This window comes from Carettochelys insculpta, chromosome 2, assembly GCF_033958435.1.
Source record: "Carettochelys insculpta isolate YL-2023 chromosome 2, ASM3395843v1, whole genome shotgun sequence".
Lineage (NCBI taxonomy): Eukaryota > Metazoa > Chordata > Testudines > Carettochelyidae > Carettochelys > Carettochelys insculpta.
In genome coordinates, this window is record NC_134138.1 from 76,556,307 (window position 1) to 76,575,558 (window position 19,252).

Sequence of the window (19,252 nt, forward strand, 5' to 3'; positions counted from 1 at the left end):
TTTAGCAAATGGGAAAAGGCAAATAATACTTTTTTAACTATATCGTTCAGCTATGATGTTATTCAGAAAATACTTCATAACAAGTATGTAACAATATAAGCAGTGTCTCAGGGAAACATGTTGAAGAAGTAGCTTACATTATCATCAGTTAATGTTACATTAGTGATTAATATCACTAATGATTTTTGTTATTACTAACCTATCTTAAACTTATTTTGTAAGATTGGTTTCTTGATAGATGATTTGTTTGTCCTTTATTTTAAAGCTTGGGGACAGCTGTTTCTATAATGGCCAAGATCCCACTGCTGGAATGCCTAACTAGGCATAGTTACAGAGAGTGTTTAGAAAGATTGGATTCTTCTGTTGAGCGTGCAGGGGCAGAAAGTGAAGAAACTGAAGAAGAAAAGTCTCCTGAACTGGTTCTTTCTTGTGATACACCTAGAGTGAACAATATATCTCTTTTAGCCTCATTTTGCAAGTCAGTGGAACATTCAGCCCTGGAGAACACAGGTCCTGGAATTGTCAAAGAAAATAGGGAATCCGGTGAAAACACTATAATTGAGGACAGTAGAACTTCAGAGGAAGTTAACGAGAGTGATCTGCCTTCCTTCAACGTCTCTCTGTTGGACTGGATAAATGTTCAAGATAGACCTAACGATGTGGAATCGTTAGTCAGAAAATGTTTTGATTCTATGAGCAGAGTAAGTTGACACTTAAAAATGCATTACTGAAGTAATAGGAATTTCCCATTTAATCTTACTGTTTGGTTTCCAGAGACTAGTGTTCTTGGAATAAATGCTTATCTGCACCTACCCCCTCTTTTAAAAAAAAAAAAAAAAATTGTTTCTGATGCAACTTTCTGTATTTGGAACAAACAAAATGAGGAAGAAAAAGTTAGAGGGCTGCCTATTTTGAAAATTTGACTGTCCTTAAAATTGTTATAATATCATGAGAATAATTCTCTACAATATTTTTAAAAGCATGTATTTTGTGACTAGGTAACACATTTTTTGTTTCCTTCACCAAGTTTGTGATGTTACCTATCTGACAAATACACCAAAACCTGTGGTGTAATCAAGGACATTCATGGTCCCACTGATGTAGAACACATTATATGTTAAACAAAAAAGATTAAATCCTCTGGCATATTAAAACACAGGAAAAAATTGAGACCATTAAATGAGTTATGACATTTTCTACCAGCAGATGGATACACACACAGTCTCAGAGTAGCGTATATCTTGCTGGGTGCGCTATTTCTGTCTCCAGTGGGGAAGCACCTTTCTTTTAATACTCTATAGTGAATGCTGTCATATCTGGCAGCCCTGGGACTGGGAGGTTGCTGGATATTCAAATATTCTGGATAATAGAGAGATATATCTAGCAATGTATAACACTAAAGAAAAACAAGATTAGACATTAAGAAACAAACAAAAATGTATGCAGAGTACTTTATTTACAAACCACAGTAGTATTGTATGCAGTAAACGTATACTGTATTTGCTGGATTTGTATTTTTCCTTCATTATACTGTACTTATGTCAAATGTAACTAAAATGTACTTACGGTTAAAATGCCAGTTGTTTGAGAGTTCTGGATGATAGAATGCTGGGTATGAAAGAGTTTAATGTAAGTGGTTGGTTGATAGTGACTTTATCTTTTTCTTAACTTTGACTAGTGATCGTTCTAGCCTGTTACAAACCTCTTCATCATGAATCCTTCATTTCTTACTTTTCTAGTTGTGACATATAATTCTTAGTTAAAAATAGATGTTTTAAATTCTATATTTTATCTTGGGATCATAGTTATGAATTAATTATGGTTGTGCAACTCCAGTAAAATAAGCTCTGCACAAACCAGATAAAATATAAACATATGTAAAATATAAATATATCTGGTATCAACAGGAGGAGCGTGGGGGCACTCTGTATGTTTGTACAGTTGATATTTGAGCCAGCCTGAAGGAGTACAAGCTAAAGATTCTCTAGATAGAAGTTTTTCCTAGCTGGTGCCAACTAGTATCATATCAGCTGGTCTCATCATTTCAGAGGAACCAACTTTCTCCCAGTCTGGAATTGCAGAGGTTAACCCAACTGCTAAATTACCCAATTTCCTCTTGGCTGTGTCTACACGGGCACAAATCTTTGAAATAGCCATATTTAGAAGATTACTAATGAGGCGCTGAATTGAATATCCAGCGCCTCCTTAACATTAGGATGCTTCTGGCCGCGGTGCTTTGAAAGCGCTGCTTTTGAAAGCGCGTGGCTTGGTGTGGCTACACGGGGGTCCTTTTTTAAAGGACCCTGCACCTTTTGAAATCCCCTTATTCCGATCAGTGAGTGGGATAAGAGGATTTCAAAAGGTGCAGGGTCCTTTTGAAAAGGACCCCTGTGTAGCTGCATCGAGCTGTGCGCTTTCGAAAGTGCCGCTTTCAAAGCGCCGCGGCTGGAAGCGTCCTAATGCTAATGAGGCGCTGAATATTCAATTCAGCGCCTCATTAGTAATCTTTGAAATGTCCATTAGCATGGCTAGTTCGAAGATTTGTGCCCATGTAGACACACCCCTTGAGAGCTATGCAAGTGATGATATATAATTGAAGATTGGACATACTTTAGATTTAATTAGGATTGCTAAATTTTATTTGCAAAGAACCTAAGTTGCGATCCCCGCACTCCATTTGTTTGACTTTTTAGAAGAACTAATACCTTTTCAGGATGATTCTAAGGTGGGGGGGAAACTCCTACCCAATGGTCTGAATCTGGACGGGGGCTTTTCTGGATTCATCCCCCAAGTTCAGGGCTCCCCTCCCCAGCATCTGGCTCATCTGTGGTGGGTGGTATGGAGTTCCAAGCCTCATGAACAAGACCCAGGCATGTTGGGGCTGGAATCCAGCCCATGGGCTCTGCTGGGGAAGAGAGGGGCAGGAAGCGGCACCACCACCATTGTTTCTCTTCCCCCTCCCCCGGCCAGGGGAGCAGCAGTGTAGCACTGTCTGGAGAGAGGCTTCCCCTGCCTGGTCTGATTGGCTGGAATTCTGGCCAGTCAGAGTAGCGGGAGAGGGTGTTGCCTGGGAGTGTGGGAGAAAAGCCTCTCCAGGAAGCTCTTCTCTATGCTGGTCTTCCCCCAGCTGGTGGAAGGGGTGGCAGTGGTGATATTGGATGGAGATAAGTGCCCCCCCGCCCTCCCGGCTCCTGCATACTCCTCCTGCCCAGCCTGTCCTATGCCCACCCTACTCCTTCACATTCCCACCCAAACTTTGCCACCCCCACCCTCAGGTTGTTCCTGCTCACTCCCTCTCACCCAGACCTCCTACCCTTAGGCTGTTCCTGCACCCTTCCTCCTGCTCAGACCCTGCACCTGCTTCCCAGCTGCCACCTCCCACTCACTGAACCACCCCATTTTTGGTCTTACCTACATTTCCCCAGAAGCGTTAATCTGGCCTCTGTGCCCTCTTCTCTGTTATCCCCTGCCCCTCCCCCCCATCCTTTGTGGTGGAGGATGAGGAGAGTATGACTGCTCAGTCAGGGGCAATTTCGTCTCACTTATATGTCACCTGACTGATTTTTTTTTTTCCATGGCTCAGTAGCTCCTGATCTAGAAAAATTTCCCACTTGCTTTTCTAAGGCTTCTGTGGCCTGTTTTACCTTTGTGATTTCATCACAGTTGAAGAGAGGATATGTAGCAGAAGTATTGCAATGCCCCATTGTATTGTACCTGGCTTGTCATATGAAAACTTTCTGAGTCTACAGTCAGTTCAAATGTTTTCCAACTGTCCACCTTGACTGCTATGCATGATGCTTACTCCTTGCTTTCAACTGCTTATACGGAGATCTAGACATAAGATGCAGAGTGCAGCTTTTTATAAAAACAGTTGACCACAAGGAACTAGTGTAGTTCCTTGTAGAAGGGATTGGGTGCTACACAAATAAGAGCGGGGAAGGAAAGGAGCTACCACACACAAACTGTTGTCTACTGGAGGAAGAGCCACATCCTGAAAATGGAACTAAAATCAAAGGCAGTATGAGAAGTTTAAGAGTGGGCAGAGGGGAGATCACACAGCAAGGTAGTATACCTGAAGGAGTAAAACGAGAGAAACACAGACGACCTTTTGGAACAAAAATAAAAACACTGGTTTTCCTTTAGTTAAAATAATGTATTGTCCTAATACTACTTTTCCATGCAAACAGCTGTTCTGTTTGCCGCAAGGATGATATATAATTATGAATGGGATGGTGGTTGGAAGGAGGATCCAGCTGAAGACTGTTAGGAAAATCTTTGATCACCCTTAGTACAAATCTTTCATTTAGAAAGACATGACATGATTTTTACAACTGCCTTCCATGACATTTCAAAAAGCTTTAGAACAAATAATGAAATATTGTATCATTTGAAAACAACTGTACATCCTTGGTGACTCCAGTGCAAGAGTTGGACGCGACCATCGGTCCTGGTCTATCTGCCTCAATCATCACGGTATAGGGAAAATGAACGAAAATGGTCAAAGACTTCTTGAATTCAGCTCTCAGAATCAGCTCTGCAATACTAATACTTTCCTTAACTTGAAAGCGTGTCACAAGGTTTCATGGCACCAGCCCGCATCCAGTCAGTGGCATCAGCTTGATCTTGTATGCAAGGAACACCTCATTGTCATCAAATTTACATGTACGTACCCCAGCGCTGATTGAGACACTTATCGCTCCTTGATCATCAGCAGAGTGAATACCATCCCAAGGAAACTTTATGACAAAGGAATGCAGAAAACCAAAGATCCGTACTCTCAATACCAGAGACGTGCTGACATGCTCTGTCTTCACAGATGAATTCACTTGCAAAATGGAACACAAATCTGACCAACAAACTATTGATGAAACGTGGTGCGTGCTGAGAGATGCATTGTTCAAATGTGCCAAATCTGCCTTTGGAACATATAAATTCTCTAATAAAGACTAGATGGATGAAAATGCTGTCATTCTTAGGCCTCTTCTTGAAGAAAAACACAAGGCACATCTGAATAACATAAAGAACCCATCACAAAGCACAAGAGATCAACTTTGACATTCAAGATCTGCTCTTCAGAGAGAATGTAGGTGGTGTACAAACAAGTATTGGGCTGATCTTTGCTCAGATATTTAAAAGGCATCTGATTTGGGCAACCTGAAAACTGTGTGTGATGGATTGAAGAAAGCACTCGGACCAAACATTACCAAAGTCGCCCCACTCAAGTGTTCAAATGGACAGGTGATCACAGATAAAAAGATGCAGATGTCCAGGTGGGTGGAACCCTACTCAAGTCTTTATTCCCATAAGTGTACAATACAACCTGAACTTGACAGTCTCATCCCAACTCTTCCAGAAATGTCAGAGCTAGATACAGAGCCAATGGAGGAGGAACTTTCTCAAGCTTTTGATGCTCTCTCCAATGGAAAAGTGCAAGGAAACAACAGAATCCCAGCTGAAGTCCTGAAGGCAAACAAAGCTGTGCACATTTCCTTCCTCCATGACTTACTCCTAAAATGCTGGAGAGCAGATGATGTGCCAAATGACATGAAGGACACAAACAACATCACTCTCTATAAAAACTGAAGTGACAAGAGTGACTGCAACAACTGCAGGGGCATCTCTTTACTGAGCGTCACAGGAAAAGCATTTGCCCATGTCATTCTCAAACACCTGCAAAAACTCAGATTGAGTCTATCCAGAAACACAATGTGGCTTCAGGGTTGGCAGGTCAACAGTGACGTGATTTTCTCTCTTTGACAACTACAGGAAAAATTCAGAGAACAAGGAAAGCTGTTGTTTGTAGCATTTGTGGACTTAACAAAGGTATTTGACTCAGTTAGTAGACCATGGCTATGCAGAGTGTTAACCAAGATTGGCTGCCCACTGACCCAACTCAGGCTCATAACGTCCTTTCTTGAAAATGTGAAAGCAACAGTGCAATGTGATGGCTCTACATTAGAACTGTTTGTGGTGAACAGCAGAGTCAAACAAAGGTATTTGTCTACCCTCTTCGGCAAGGTCAAACAAGGGTATCCCTACCCTCTTCAGCATGTTCTTCTCAGTTCTACTAAATTGTGCATTTCAAAACTCATGCAGTGATGTATTTCTCCACTCAAGATTGGATGGCTCTCTCTACCAACATGGCAAGGCTCAAAGCCAAAACTAAGGTCAGGAAAGTCCTTATTAGGTAGCTCCTCTTTGCAGATGATACAGCTCTTGTCATTCATAATGAAGACATGCTACAGTCATTGATGGATTCTCTACCCAGAGCTTGCAAGTTGTTTTCCCTTGACATAAGTGTGAAGAAAACTGTTGTATCCACTCAAGAGATACCTCAGCGACCCAGTGTCATTCTGGATAACAGCCCATTAGATGGGGTTCAACAGTTCTGTTACATAAGATCTACTGTCACCACACACACATCTATGGACAAAGAACAGAACATCAGAATCGGGAAGGCAGCTATTATTTTTGGCAGACTCGTGAAACGAGCATGAAACAATCCTCAACTGACAGTGAAAACAAAGATACTAATCTACCAGGCATGTGTATTGAGTATCCTGCTATATGGATCTGAGACATGGAACACCTACTTGAACCAGCAGAAAAAAATTGAACAACTTCCATCTGACTGCTGCCTCCTCAGAATTATGAATATCGACTGGCAAGATAAAGTTTCAGATGTGGATGTCCTGTCAAGATCTGGCATACGCAGCCTCATAGCGGTCCTCAACAGCAGAAGACTAGGATGACTCGGTCATGTGAGAAGAATGGGTGATGAATGTCTTCCCAAAGAAATCCTCTTTGGTGAACTGTCATGTGGGTTGAGAACAAGACGAAGACCAAAGCTAAGATTCAAGGATATATGCAAAGACTCCATGAAAAAATTAAACATCGATCTCAACTCCAGGGAATCTGCATCATCAGATTACAATACCTGGCAACAATTCTGAGGAGTAAAGGGACTTTGAAGTAGCGCGGGCATTTCGGAGTACCTGTGGCTGACCCACAGCTACGTGCAAGCCAGCACTTTGAAGTTTGGCACTTTGAAGTTGTCATGGGGGAGATTTAGCTTAATGAAGTGCTTCATATGCACCACAGCACTTTATTAGTAATCTCCCAACACCCAAATGAACATGCCCCCTTTGTAGTGGCGGCTAGTCTGGGCACAGGCTAAGAGTTTTAAACTTACAAACCTATGGCCTCTGATTAACATCACTCAGTTTTTTTGTTTGTGAATATATCTGCATATTCTGTGAGAAGCTGGCACTTTACTTTTCCTTTTTTAAAAAATTAATATCTATTCCATTTTCAACTATCTGGATTGCATAGTGTAATAGTTCCCAAACTATTTCTAGTTTTATGGCATGTCGTTACCAAGGCTAAATTGTAAAACAGCTTTGAAACTTCTCTAGGCTTTCGTGTAGACATTCTGTGAGAGAGCATTTTGTTTTATATGTAACGTATTCACTCCATTTTTTAAATATATCATGTTGTGGATTTTTTTTGTTTTGTTTTGTTTTGTTTTGTTTTTGCTCCTGGACCAATTATTCAATAGTAGGGTTCTGATTATCTCTTTTTAAATGAGTTGCAGCCTATTGTATACCGTGTAAGTATCTTTTAAAAAGTCACTAAATCTATTTACAATAAATACAGTCTTTCTTTTCTTCTGTCTTTTAGCTTGATCCCAGGATCATTCAGCCCTTCTTGGTAGAATGTCGACAAACTATTGCCAAACTTGATAATCAAAACATGAAGGCAATTAAAGGGCTTGAGGACAGGCTTTATGCGTTGGATCAGATGATAGCTAGCTGCAGCAGACTGGTAAATGAACAAAAAGACCTTGCTCAGGTAACTTTTATTTTTCTTAGGGTGGGGGAACTAGGTTAATCTACAACAGTACTCTAATAAAACAATTAAATATATATTTTTTGAACAGCTTACAACATATTTAACATTATGCACAAGAGTATTACAAAATCATAACTGAGTTTTTATTATGATAGAAGGTGCATTTTCCTTAGTGGTGGGTGTTTTTTTTTGGTTACGTCTCATGTTCTAAAATATAAGCTTTTGGGCTGAAATTTCAGCCTATAGAGGCAAACTTGATAATTTTATTTGGTAGTTTTAAGTTATAGGTGAATACATAATGCTGGATCAACATATCAAGTTAAAATTTTATGGGAACTGTTATTTTGAATGTCTCACATTTTTGTATTTAAATTTTTGACTGTTTTCATTATCATTTTTAGCATCATCTGATGCCTAGTCCTGAGTAAATTGCAAATCTGTTTAATGAAGACCACTTTTCTCCTCTCTCTTTCATCAAAGTTATTTCTTCTTCGAGTGTCCCCGTGGGTGCTCCACATTAGGTGTCGGGCTTGCCCGGCGCCGCATATCGGATCTTCCAAGTAGTTTCTGCCGGACCGCGCATGCGCCGGTGCGCGCCGCTCCCCCGCGCGCTCCCGGCCATGTGCGCGATCCGGTCCCCGCCAGTTCCTCTTAACCGCCGTCGGCTGCAGACGGAATCCAACTAGGCTAAGGCCAAGTAGCGTATTCAATGTCTTTATCTGTTTTTCTTTAAAGTTTTTTTCAGGCACTTAGGCTACTACGAGTTAGCCGGTTGTTATTTTGTAAAAAAAAAAAAAAACAAAAAAAAAACAAACAACAACGAACAAGCTACGAGCGGGACAGCTCAGCCAGTCCCAGTAACAAGCGCCGGAGGCCAGGAGCTAGGGCCATCAGCCCTCCTGCTAAGGCAGGCCATCGGATGGGGAAAACGGCACAAAGAAGGTGCTAAGTACCCACTTAAAAACTCAAAGACTCACCAACAATGTCCTCTTCAGGCTTTAAAAAAAAAAAAAAACGTGAGTCCTGCCGAGAGGCGATGCCAGTGTCCGATGGGCACAGTCTATGCATAAGGTGCCTGGGGGAGTCCCATGTGGCACAGAAATGCGCCTTCTGCGCTAAATTAACAACCAGAGCACGGAGGGACAGGGAGATGAGGATAAAAATGCTGCTTCTTGATAAGGCCCTCCAGCCAGAAGCGCCGGAGCGGCCGCAGCAGGAGGGACCCTCCGGGGCCCTTAAAAGGAAAGCTGCCTCCCTCACTCCATCAGCGCAGAAACGGAGGAAAGTATCTCCAGCCCGATCCCTGCCGGCAGCAACAGCGAGCGGGACGGGAGGAGCAAACAGCCCCCAGCCGCAGCAACAGCTGATCGGCGGCGGCACGGAGAGCCACGTGGAAACGGCTCAGCCTCCGATACTCAGCCAGCCACCCCGCACCGCAGGCAGGGTGGCGGCTAAACAAGCGCCGGTACCGGTGGCACCGCAGGCAGCGGCACCGACCCCCGGGGAACCGGCGGTGCAGAGCGCGCAGGCACGCAGCCTGCCGGCACCGGAGGACACCGCACATGCGGCACCGCCCTCGAGCGTGCCGAGCTCGGTGCGGACGGGGCCGGAATCCCCTGTATGCTCCCCAGCCCGATCCCTGCCGGCAGCAACAGCGAGCGGGACGGGAGGAGCGGGCAGCCCCCAGCCGCAGCAACAGCTGATCGGCGGCGGCACAGAGAGCCACGTGGAAGCGGCTCAGTCTCCGATAATCAGCCAGCCGCCCCGCACCGCAGGCAGGGCGGCGGCTAAACAAGCGCCGGTACCGGCGGCACCGCAGGCAGCGGCACCGACCCCCGGGGAACCGGCGGTGCAGAGCGCGCAGGCACTCAGCCTGCCGGCACTGGAGGACACCGCACGTGCGGCACCGCCCTTGAGCGTGCCGAGCTCGGTGCGGACGCCGGAATCCCCTGTATGCCCCCCAGCCCGATCCCTGCCGGCAGCAACAGCGAGCGGGACGGGAGGAGCGAGCAGCCCCCAGCCGCAGCAACAGCTGATCGGCGGCGGCACGAAGAGCCACGTGCAAGCGGCTCAGCCTCCGATAATCAGCCAGCCGCCCCGCACCGCAGGCAGGGCGGCGGCTAAACAAGCGCCGGTACCACCGACCCCCGGAAAACCGGCAGTGCAGAGCGCGCAGGCACGCAGCCTGCCGGCACCGAAGGACACCGCACGTGCGGCACCGCCTTCGAGTGTGCCGAGCTCGGTGCGGACGGGGCCGGGATCCCCTGTATGTCAGGGGCGGAGTTACCTCCTCAAGGGAGGGGGAAGACTGCACACAAGAGGAGGCATTGCAGCCCCTCTCCGCACAGGGCTGTGGAGTTGCTTTCTCACAGCCCTCCGCTATGTTGCAGACTCCAACTAGAAGGCAGGGGTCCCCCCCCAGCCTACCCGGAGCCCCCTTCTCCATTTCTGCAACCAGCCTCACCCTGGCTGGGACCACGCAGGGCATAGACACCATCGGCAATCTACTAGGAAAAAATCCCTACAAACGATCTCGTACCCCGAGGGCAATTGCGACCGGGGACAGAGACTTAAGCATCTCAGGGGGGACTGGTTATGGAACCCCGAGATTTTTCCTCGCAAACCTCTAGTGAGAGGGTGTACCATAATCAGCGGGAACCGGAAGGGTCCAGGGAGACGTACCCCAGCGGTTCCTCGCTCTCCTCCCCGGATGAGGCTACGGCCCCGGGGGACGTCCATCCTCCGGACGATCTCAAACAGTTCCAAGAGCTGTTTTACGAGGGTGGCCTTCACGCAAGGCATCCAGACAGCAAAGGTGCAAGAGCAACACCATAAGCTCCTCAAAAATCTGAGACCTCCGGCCTCCTCCAAAATAGCAATACCGCTGATGACGCAATCTTGGAGTCTGCCACTATGATATGGCAGACTCCTGCGACTATTCCGCCTGTCCACAACAGAGCGGGAAAAAAAAAAAAAAATACTTCGTGCCGACGAAGGGCATGGAGTTCCTGTTCAGCCACCCACAACCAAATTCTTTGGTGGTGGAGTCGTCGCAACGTGGGGGAACAGACAAACATGCCAAAAAGCTAGAGCTGTTGGGCAGAAAGGTCTACTCCTCCTCCACGCTACTGTTGCCAATGGCAAATTACGCAGCGCATCTAGCGAACCATAATTTCGACAACCACATTAGGTTAACCTCCCTCATGGACTCGCTTCCAGAGGGCACGAAACCAGTGCTCAAGGCCATCATCCGACCATTTTATAACCAGTGGCAAAGGATCACCACAGACAAATGGGTGCTTGAGGTCATAGCCATGGGGTACGCCATCCCCTCCCAGTTGCTCCCACCGCCATGACCTCCACCCGGGGCACCACCTCCAGGAGGCCTCCCATGTAGCGAGGCTCAAGCAGGAGGTAGACCATCTCATGCTTGTAGGGGCAGTGGAAAGAGTGCCGGAGCAACTGCAAGGGAGAGGGTTCTACTCGAGGTACTTCCTCACGGGGAGGTCCATCTTAGATTTTCGAGGCCTCACCGGTACCTGCGCAAGCAACGCTTTCGGATGATCACAAACGCCTCCATCCTTACGGCACTAGACGATGGAGATTGGTTCGCAGCCCTCGACTTACAAGGTCCTACCGTTTGGGCTCTCCTCAGCCCCCAGAGTCTTCACCAAGACCTTGGCAGTGGTGTCAGCCTACCTGCACAGACAGGGGGTATTTATATTCCAGTATCTGGATGACTGCCTACTCAAAGGGGCCTCGAAGGAGGAGGTACTACGCATAATATGTGTCACAGCAGGCACGTTCTCTTCGCTCGGCCTGCTTATCAATCTGACAAAATCAAAGATAGACCCCACACAGGACATAGAGTTCGTAGGGGCACGCATAAATTCTATTACAGCGAGGGCGTATCTCCCAGAGACTCGCTTTCGGGCCATCGGCTCCCTCGCGCAAGGCTTCACCTTCAGCCCTATGGTGCCGGTTCTGACGTGCTTACAGCCGCTGGGCCACATGGCAGCAGCGACGTTTCGTAGAACAGAACGCCAGGTTACACATGCGCAGCATGCAGCACTGGCTGGCGAGCGTATACAAACCGGCAGCACACACTGTTCACAGGATGGCGTCGCCCACAACAGAGGTGCGCAAATCCCTGCAATGGTGGGTAAACCCCGGGAACCTGCTAACAAGGGTACCCTTCCACCAACCACACGTATTGGTTTTTCTTACTACAGATGCCTCCCTCATAGGGTGGGGAGCACACATGGGCGAAGAGGTGACGCAAGGGCTGTGGTCCTCCATGGAGCAGTCACTGCACACAAATATACTGGAGCTCAGAGCAGTGTTCAACGCCTGCAGACACTTTCAAGACCAAATGAAAGGCAAGGTAGTCGGGATCAGTACAGACGATACCTCCACCATGTTTTATATAAATCGGCAAGGAGGAGCTCGGTCCCGTGCCTTATGTGTAGAAGCAGTCCGGTTGTGGAACTGCTGCATCGCCAACAATATAACCTTGAAAGCCTCGTACTTACCAGGCGCTCGCAATGTGAAGGCAGACCAGCTGAGCAGGCGTTTCGCACTCACGCACGAGTGGCAGATCCGTCCCGATCTGCTGCAACCGATTTTTCCACGCATGGGGTTTTCCCCAGATAGACCTGTTTGCTGCTTAGCACAACAAGAAGTGCCCACGATTCTGCTCCAGGGCAGGACTGGGACGGGGGCCCCTGAGGGACGCCTTCGTGATCTCATGGAGGGGCCCCCTGCTTTACGCTTTCCCTCCCACAGTGCTCATCCACAAAGTGTTGCACAAAGCCAGGAGGGAAGGAACCTGAATGATCCCGATAGTCCCAACGTGGGATCGACAGCAATGGTTCCCCCTACTCCTGTGCATGTCAGACCGGCCACCGATGTCCCCTCCGGTGGCGCTGGATCTGCTCACACAAGCCCAGGGGTCCATAGTGCATCCGCACCCCCAAGGCCTGCGACTACAAACGTGGTTAATCCATGGCTCAGCTCCCTAGAGAGCACATGTACGGAGGAAGTGCAGCAAGTCCTAGAAAGTAGCAGGAGGACTTCCACCAGGAAGACCTACAAGCAGAAATGGACTCGCTTTACGGCATGGTGTTCTACCAAACAGCTAGCCCCCTTTCAGTGCCTATGGCTGTGATATTAGAGTATTTACTGGACCTCAAGAGAGGAGGACTCTCGCTATCCTCGTTTCAGGTCCACCTGGCCGCCATTTTGGCGTTCAGACACGAAGAGGAAGGGCACACGGTGTTCGCCCATCCCATGGTTACCAGGTTCTTCAAAGGACTGGTAAGCCTATACCCCCCTCAGAAACCGCTTCCACCTCCGTGGAACTTGGACCTGGTGCTTAATGCGAAAAGGGGACCACCGTTCGAGCCTTTGGCCACGGTTTCCCTCCGCCTCCTTATGATGAAGACGACCTTTCTTCTCGCAATCACGTCAGCTCGCAAGGTGAGCGAGCTTGAGGCAGTTATGGCAACGCCACCCTGCGCTGTTTTTCCAAGGAGGCGGTAACCATACGGCTGCATCCAGCCCTTGTTCCTAAAGTTTCTTTCTGAGTTTCATACTAACGAACCTATTGTTTACCCTTGTTTATCCAAAGCCTCATAACTCTAACAAGGAGGCGCGCCTACACCTCCTGGACGTGAGAAGGCGCTAGCTTTCTATATGGACAGGACCAAGTCCTTCTGGAGAACGGATAGGCTCCTAGTCTCTATCGCTCCCAAATCAAAAGGAGAATGTCTCTCTTCGCAGAGAATCTCTAAGCACATCGTATCTTGCATAAAAATGTGCTACGAACTCAAAAAGACTCCTTTACTGGCCACGCCCAGGGCTCATTCCACTGGGGCGGTGGCAGCATCAACAGCCTTTTTTTCAAGGGCGTTCCGCTAAAAGACATTTGCAGAGTGGCGACCTGGTCCTCCTGTGACACCTTCGCCAAACATTACGCCCTTCACAGGGTATTCCAAGAGGATACCCGTCTCTCGGCAGCGGTCCTCTCGGGGACAAGCTGCACATAATCCGATTACCCACCTCCTATCTTGGGTTACTGCTGGGTAGTCACCTAATGTGGAGCACCCACGGGGACACTCGAAGAAGAAAGAAAGGTTACTCACCGTAGTAACGGTGGTTCTTCGAGATGTGTCCCCGTGGGTGCTCCACTACCCGCCCATCCTCCCCGCTCCGGATCTCTGTTTAGTGTTTTGCAGGAGCATCCGAGGCGGTTGGTCAAGGAACTGGCGGGGACCGGATCGCGCACATGGCCGGGAGCGCGCGGGGGAGCGGCGCGCACTGGCGCATGCGCGGTCCGGCAGAAACTGCTTGGAAGATCCGATCTGCGGCACCGGGCGAGCCCGACACCTAATGTGGAGCACCCACGGGGACACATCTCGAAGAACCACCGTTACTACGGTGAGTAACCTTTCTTTTCCCATTTGTCTGAGCTCTTTGGTATGAGTGGGAAATGCAAGATGCTAAGCAGAAAATCATCCCTGAGTATGAAAAAGTTAGCATAAATTAATGAAGGGAACTAACTAGACACAAGGAGAAGACTATGACCAGCTGAGCTAAAGAAGTTTTTTTTTTTTAAATACATTAGGAATATAGTGGGAACAGAATCAATCCTGTGAATAGTATTGGTTCATTACTAAATGGAAATAGTAAAATTATCTATAATCATGCAGAAAAAGACAGAAGTGTGCCATAAATATTGGTTCTTTATTGGGGGTGGGAATTAAATATTTTCTGATATGGTGGGGATGAGAGTCTTTCCATTGTGCTAGTATCCCTGGAAGATATTAAACAGAAGCTATGAAAGTCAGATGTTTATAAAGCAGCAGAGCCAGATGACTTTCATGCAAGAATTAAAAAAAAAAAAAGAAAAAAAAAAAAGGCTGAGGAAGTCACTGGACTTAATGTTGATTTTCAAGAATCCATTATTTTTTGCTGATGACACAAATTGGGGGGGTGGTAAAGAAGCAAAACAATATACTGATTCAGAGCAGTCTGTATCACCTTGTTAAAATAAGCTCAAACAACATTAATTTTAATATGGGTACATTTAAATGTTATGTCAAAGAATGAACAATGTGGGCCATACTTAGAGGGTGAGGGACTATTTCCTCAGAACCAATGACTCTGAGAAAGATATTGTGGGTCGCAGTAGGTGAATCAGTTGAACATGAGCTCACAGTGTGATGCTGTGACTGAGAAAGCTAATGTGGTTCTGGGAAGCATCAAGAGGAATTTTGAGTAAAGTGGAGAGGTTATGGTACTTTTGTATTTGGCACTGGTGTGACTGCTGCTGGAATATTCTGTCAGTTTCTGGTCCCCAGCAGTTAAATAAATTGGAGAGGGATCAGAGAAGAGCCACAAAAATGATTTAGCATTTGGAAAACGTGCTTCTAGTGAGATATTCAAAGGGCTGAATCTATTTAGTGTAAGAACTGTGTTTGAGGAATAGCGTAACTTGCCTCTGAAGTAGTAAGGGACTTTATAGCTGTGAGGAAATAAGGATTTAGGTCCTTGAAAACAGGTCATTTAGAAACTGATAAGTAGTGTGTGTTTTGGGTTTGTTACTGATTATAATGGAGGCGGGGAAAATATGGAATGTGTATACAAGAGCTAATTAATATCATGGAGTGAAAGGACAAAATTTGTTAAGGATATGAAGTTTCAAAACATGACACAGTCCCTTTATTAATATATGAACACATTTAACTGCTCTATGAAAAACCGTTCTGAGAAATGAGTTGCCTTGGGTTTATACCAAAAGGATGAGAGAGTCCTTTCACTTTAATCATCCTTCATGGCTGAAATTAACTTTTTCATGTTTTTGCCACTTGTTTAGGTGTGGGTTTTTTTTTCCTTCATTGTGCTGAGATTTTGAAAGTAGATTAGAGAGTTTCATGCTCTTGGGTTTCATTAGAGCTTGGGTAAAAAAATGCCATTAAGGGAATGATTAAAACCTAAAAAGATATTTAAGAAAAAGTCTGAACTGTTAACATTAGGTCATTTCAAAACATTTTTTAACTAAAGGTTTACCAATCAGTAACGAAAGAGGAAAACCAAGTAGTGGTGTTGCAGTTGCAGTTTACTACTTTATGCTTCCAAGAGCAGTAAATAACCATTTATTAAGATTTTTTTAAGGTATTGTATATCAAAAAACATCCCAACTATGTATATCAGAGGGAACTACATCATCATCATCATCAATAACCGTGGGTTCTGTGCCCATTGGTGTCTGATGCCTCTCTTACTATTTCCTTCCATCTTTCCCTGTCCAGTGCAGAGTGGCTTAGTTTCTGTAGACTAGATTCCCACCAATCTACCACATCATGTAGCCATTATCTGTGGGGTCTGCCACTCCTGTTCGAACCATCTATTATGCTGAATACTAGGGGTCTTGATTTTCCGTTCGTCATTAATTCTGCAAATATGTCCAAATAGTTGTAGCTTCCATTTTATAACCTTCTGCAGCAGGTTCTCTTTTGGCTGTATCTTCCTATATAATTCCTCATTGGTGACCTTCGGCATCCATCCTATTCTCAGAATCTTTCTGTAACAACTCCTTTTGAATGCCAATATTCTTCTTTTCAAATCTTTCGTTATCACCCATGTCTCACATCTGTACAACATGTTACTGAATACACACGTTTTCAAGACACCCAGCTTCATTCTTAAGCTAATTGCTTTGCTTTTCCAGATCTTATTCATCAACTTCAAACTCGCTCTTGCTTTCGCTATTCTAGTCGCTATTTCCTTCTTACAGTCTAGATCATATGTTATGTTGATCCCCAGATATGTGAACTTCTCTACATTTTCTAGTTCAGTGCCATCCACACTGATCTCCCTTCCTATTTCCTTATCTCCAAATACCATGTTTTTGTTTTATCGATGTTCATAATCAGTCCGTACCACTTCCCTTCTTCGATTAACACCTGCACCCTTTTCGCGAGTTTCTCCTCATCTTTCTCACTGATAACTATATCATCCGCGAACCTCAAGTTGTTAATTCTTTTCCCATGCACAGATATCCCTTCTACCTCTTCCTTGATCTTGTCCATCGCTCTCTCCAGATGTGCGATGAAGATACTTGGTGATACTGGATCTCCTTGTCTCGTACCTCTACTTGTTTTAAACCAACTTCCCAACTCCCTGCATGTTCTGACCGCTGCCTCCGCGTTATCATTGATATCTTTCAAGAACCGTATTAGTCTGTTATCCACTCCGTATGACTCCAACACCGCCCAGGTCACCTTCTGATCTATACTGCCAAATGCCTTTTGAAAATCGAAGAAGGAAGTGTATACTAAATTAGCTATTTATTATTCAAGAGAGATTGTCATTGTAGATAGTTCTCTGAAAACATCCACTCAGTGTGAATCAGCCGTCAAAAAAGGAAATAGAATGTTAGGTATCATTAGGAAAGGGATAGAGAATAAGACAGAGAATATCTTATTGCCTCTGTATATTCATTGTATGCTTAAATCTTGAATATTGCATGCAGAATGTTTGACTCATCTCAGAAAGGTATCTTGGCCTTGGAAAAATTCAAAATAGGGCACCAAAAATGATTAAGGGTATGAAATGGCTGACATATAAGGAGAAGTTAAAAAGACTGGGATTTCTGAGCTTGAAAAAGAAACAACTAAGCTCAGAAGGGGGCGTAGTATGATTGTGATTTATAAAATTGTAATATGATAGAAAAAGTGGATAAAGTGCTGTTTACTCCTTTTCATTATGCAAGAGCTATGGGTCACCAAATGGAATTAATAGGCCCATTTAAAACAAGCCAAAGTAAATATTTCATCACACAACACATAATCAACCTGTGGAACTCCTTGGGTTCAAAAAAGAGCTATATAAATTCATGGAGGATACACCCATCAATAGCTATTAGTCATCATGAGCAGGAGTTGTGTCCATAACCTCTGATTGTTAGAAGCTGGGAAGGGGCAACAAGGGATGGGTCACTTGAACCTGTTCTGTTTGTTTCCTCTGAAGCACCTTACACTGGTTGCTGTCAAAAGACAGGATACTGAACTAAATGGATCTTTAGTCTGACCTAGTATGGCTGTTATGTTCTGAGCCATGGTAAAGTACTAGAACAATTGAACAAATTTTTAACATTGGCAAGCTATCTGTTTTTAGCAAATTGTGTTTTTAAGAAGTTACAAAATTTGGTGAAAAGGCACTAACTTGGAACAATAGTTAAGACTTATTAAAAAAATCAGTAATAGATTTACTATTGTCACCTGCTTAGCCGATAGTTTCTTAGCCACTTTGGTGGAGATTTTTAAGGAGCCAAATGTCTGGTAACCCGTCCTGAAAGTTGATGTCTGTCATTCGTGCCTTTTGAAAAGCTCTACCTTCATTCTGATTCTCCTGTAGGCCTTCCTGCTCCAACTAACAGTTTTGGAAATGATGTGGACAATGACACTAAGGCTATGTCTACACTAGCCAAAAACTTGGAAATTGCCATGCAAATGGCCATTTCAAAGTTTACTAATGAAGCACTGAAATACATATTCAGCGCCTCATTAGCATGTGGACAGCCGCAGCACTTCAAAATTGATGCGGCTTGCCGCTGCGCAGCTCATCCAGACGGATGAGCAGATGGGAATAAGGGGACATCGAAGTAGGTGGGGTCCTTTCGAAAAGGAGCCCCATCTCGACGAGCTGCGCGGCGGTGAGCCACGTCAATTTCGAAGTGCCGCGGCCACCCGCATGCTAATGAGGCGCTGAATATATATTTCAGCGCTTCATTAGTAAACTTCGAAATGGCCATTTATGTGGCCATTTCAAAGTTTTTGGCTAGTGTAGACACGGCCTAAAAGGTGTTTTTGTGTTGCATGTCTAAGTTTCAGTGACTTAGTGGTTTGTAGTACCATTATTTGCCTTCATAGTTTGAACCTCTGGAAGCATGTTATACCAATTCTGCAGAGAATTAATGGGCTCTCTCTTTGATTTAGGAGCAGATCAGTATGTTAACTTTGCTTACTACAACTGTGCTTGGTTTGTATTCTGACTGAGAATGTATCTCACTCCCTGTTTGGCACCATGGTAATTAATCTCATCTGGCTTGTTCAGACTGCACGCACGCGAAAATATAGTTTTAATTTTACAAAAATATTGTAAATAACTTCTAAGTTGTTTATGTATATGTGTCAAAATAGTATTTGTCAGTCACTTGACTTGGCTGCACTTTGATTTCTAGGCAGAAAATATTTTAATTATTTACCATGTAGGAATCAGTTAATGCAAGCATTCAAGCACAAGCCAAGAGTAAACATTACTTTCTGGGTTAACAGAATTTTTAAGACTATTTTCCACCTTTGAAAGCTGGGAATTAATTATCTTTGTGTGTATAGTT

General features: G+C 45.1%; 1 protein-coding gene across 3 annotated transcripts in view; it reads left to right on the forward strand.

Annotated features, from left to right (window-relative positions):
• RB1CC1 (RB1 inducible coiled-coil 1) overlaps nt 1-19,252 on the forward strand; it is a 144,106-nt gene that overhangs the window by 48,375 nt on the left and 76,479 nt on the right. For all 3 annotated transcript variants that reach the window (XM_074987180.1, XM_074987181.1, XM_074987182.1), the window contains 2 exons: nt 266-701; nt 7,681-7,851. In XM_074987180.1, coding sequence (XP_074843281.1) covers nt 266-701; nt 7,681-7,851 — 607 coding nt within the window. The remainder of the gene's footprint in view (nt 1-265; nt 702-7,680; nt 7,852-19,252) is intronic.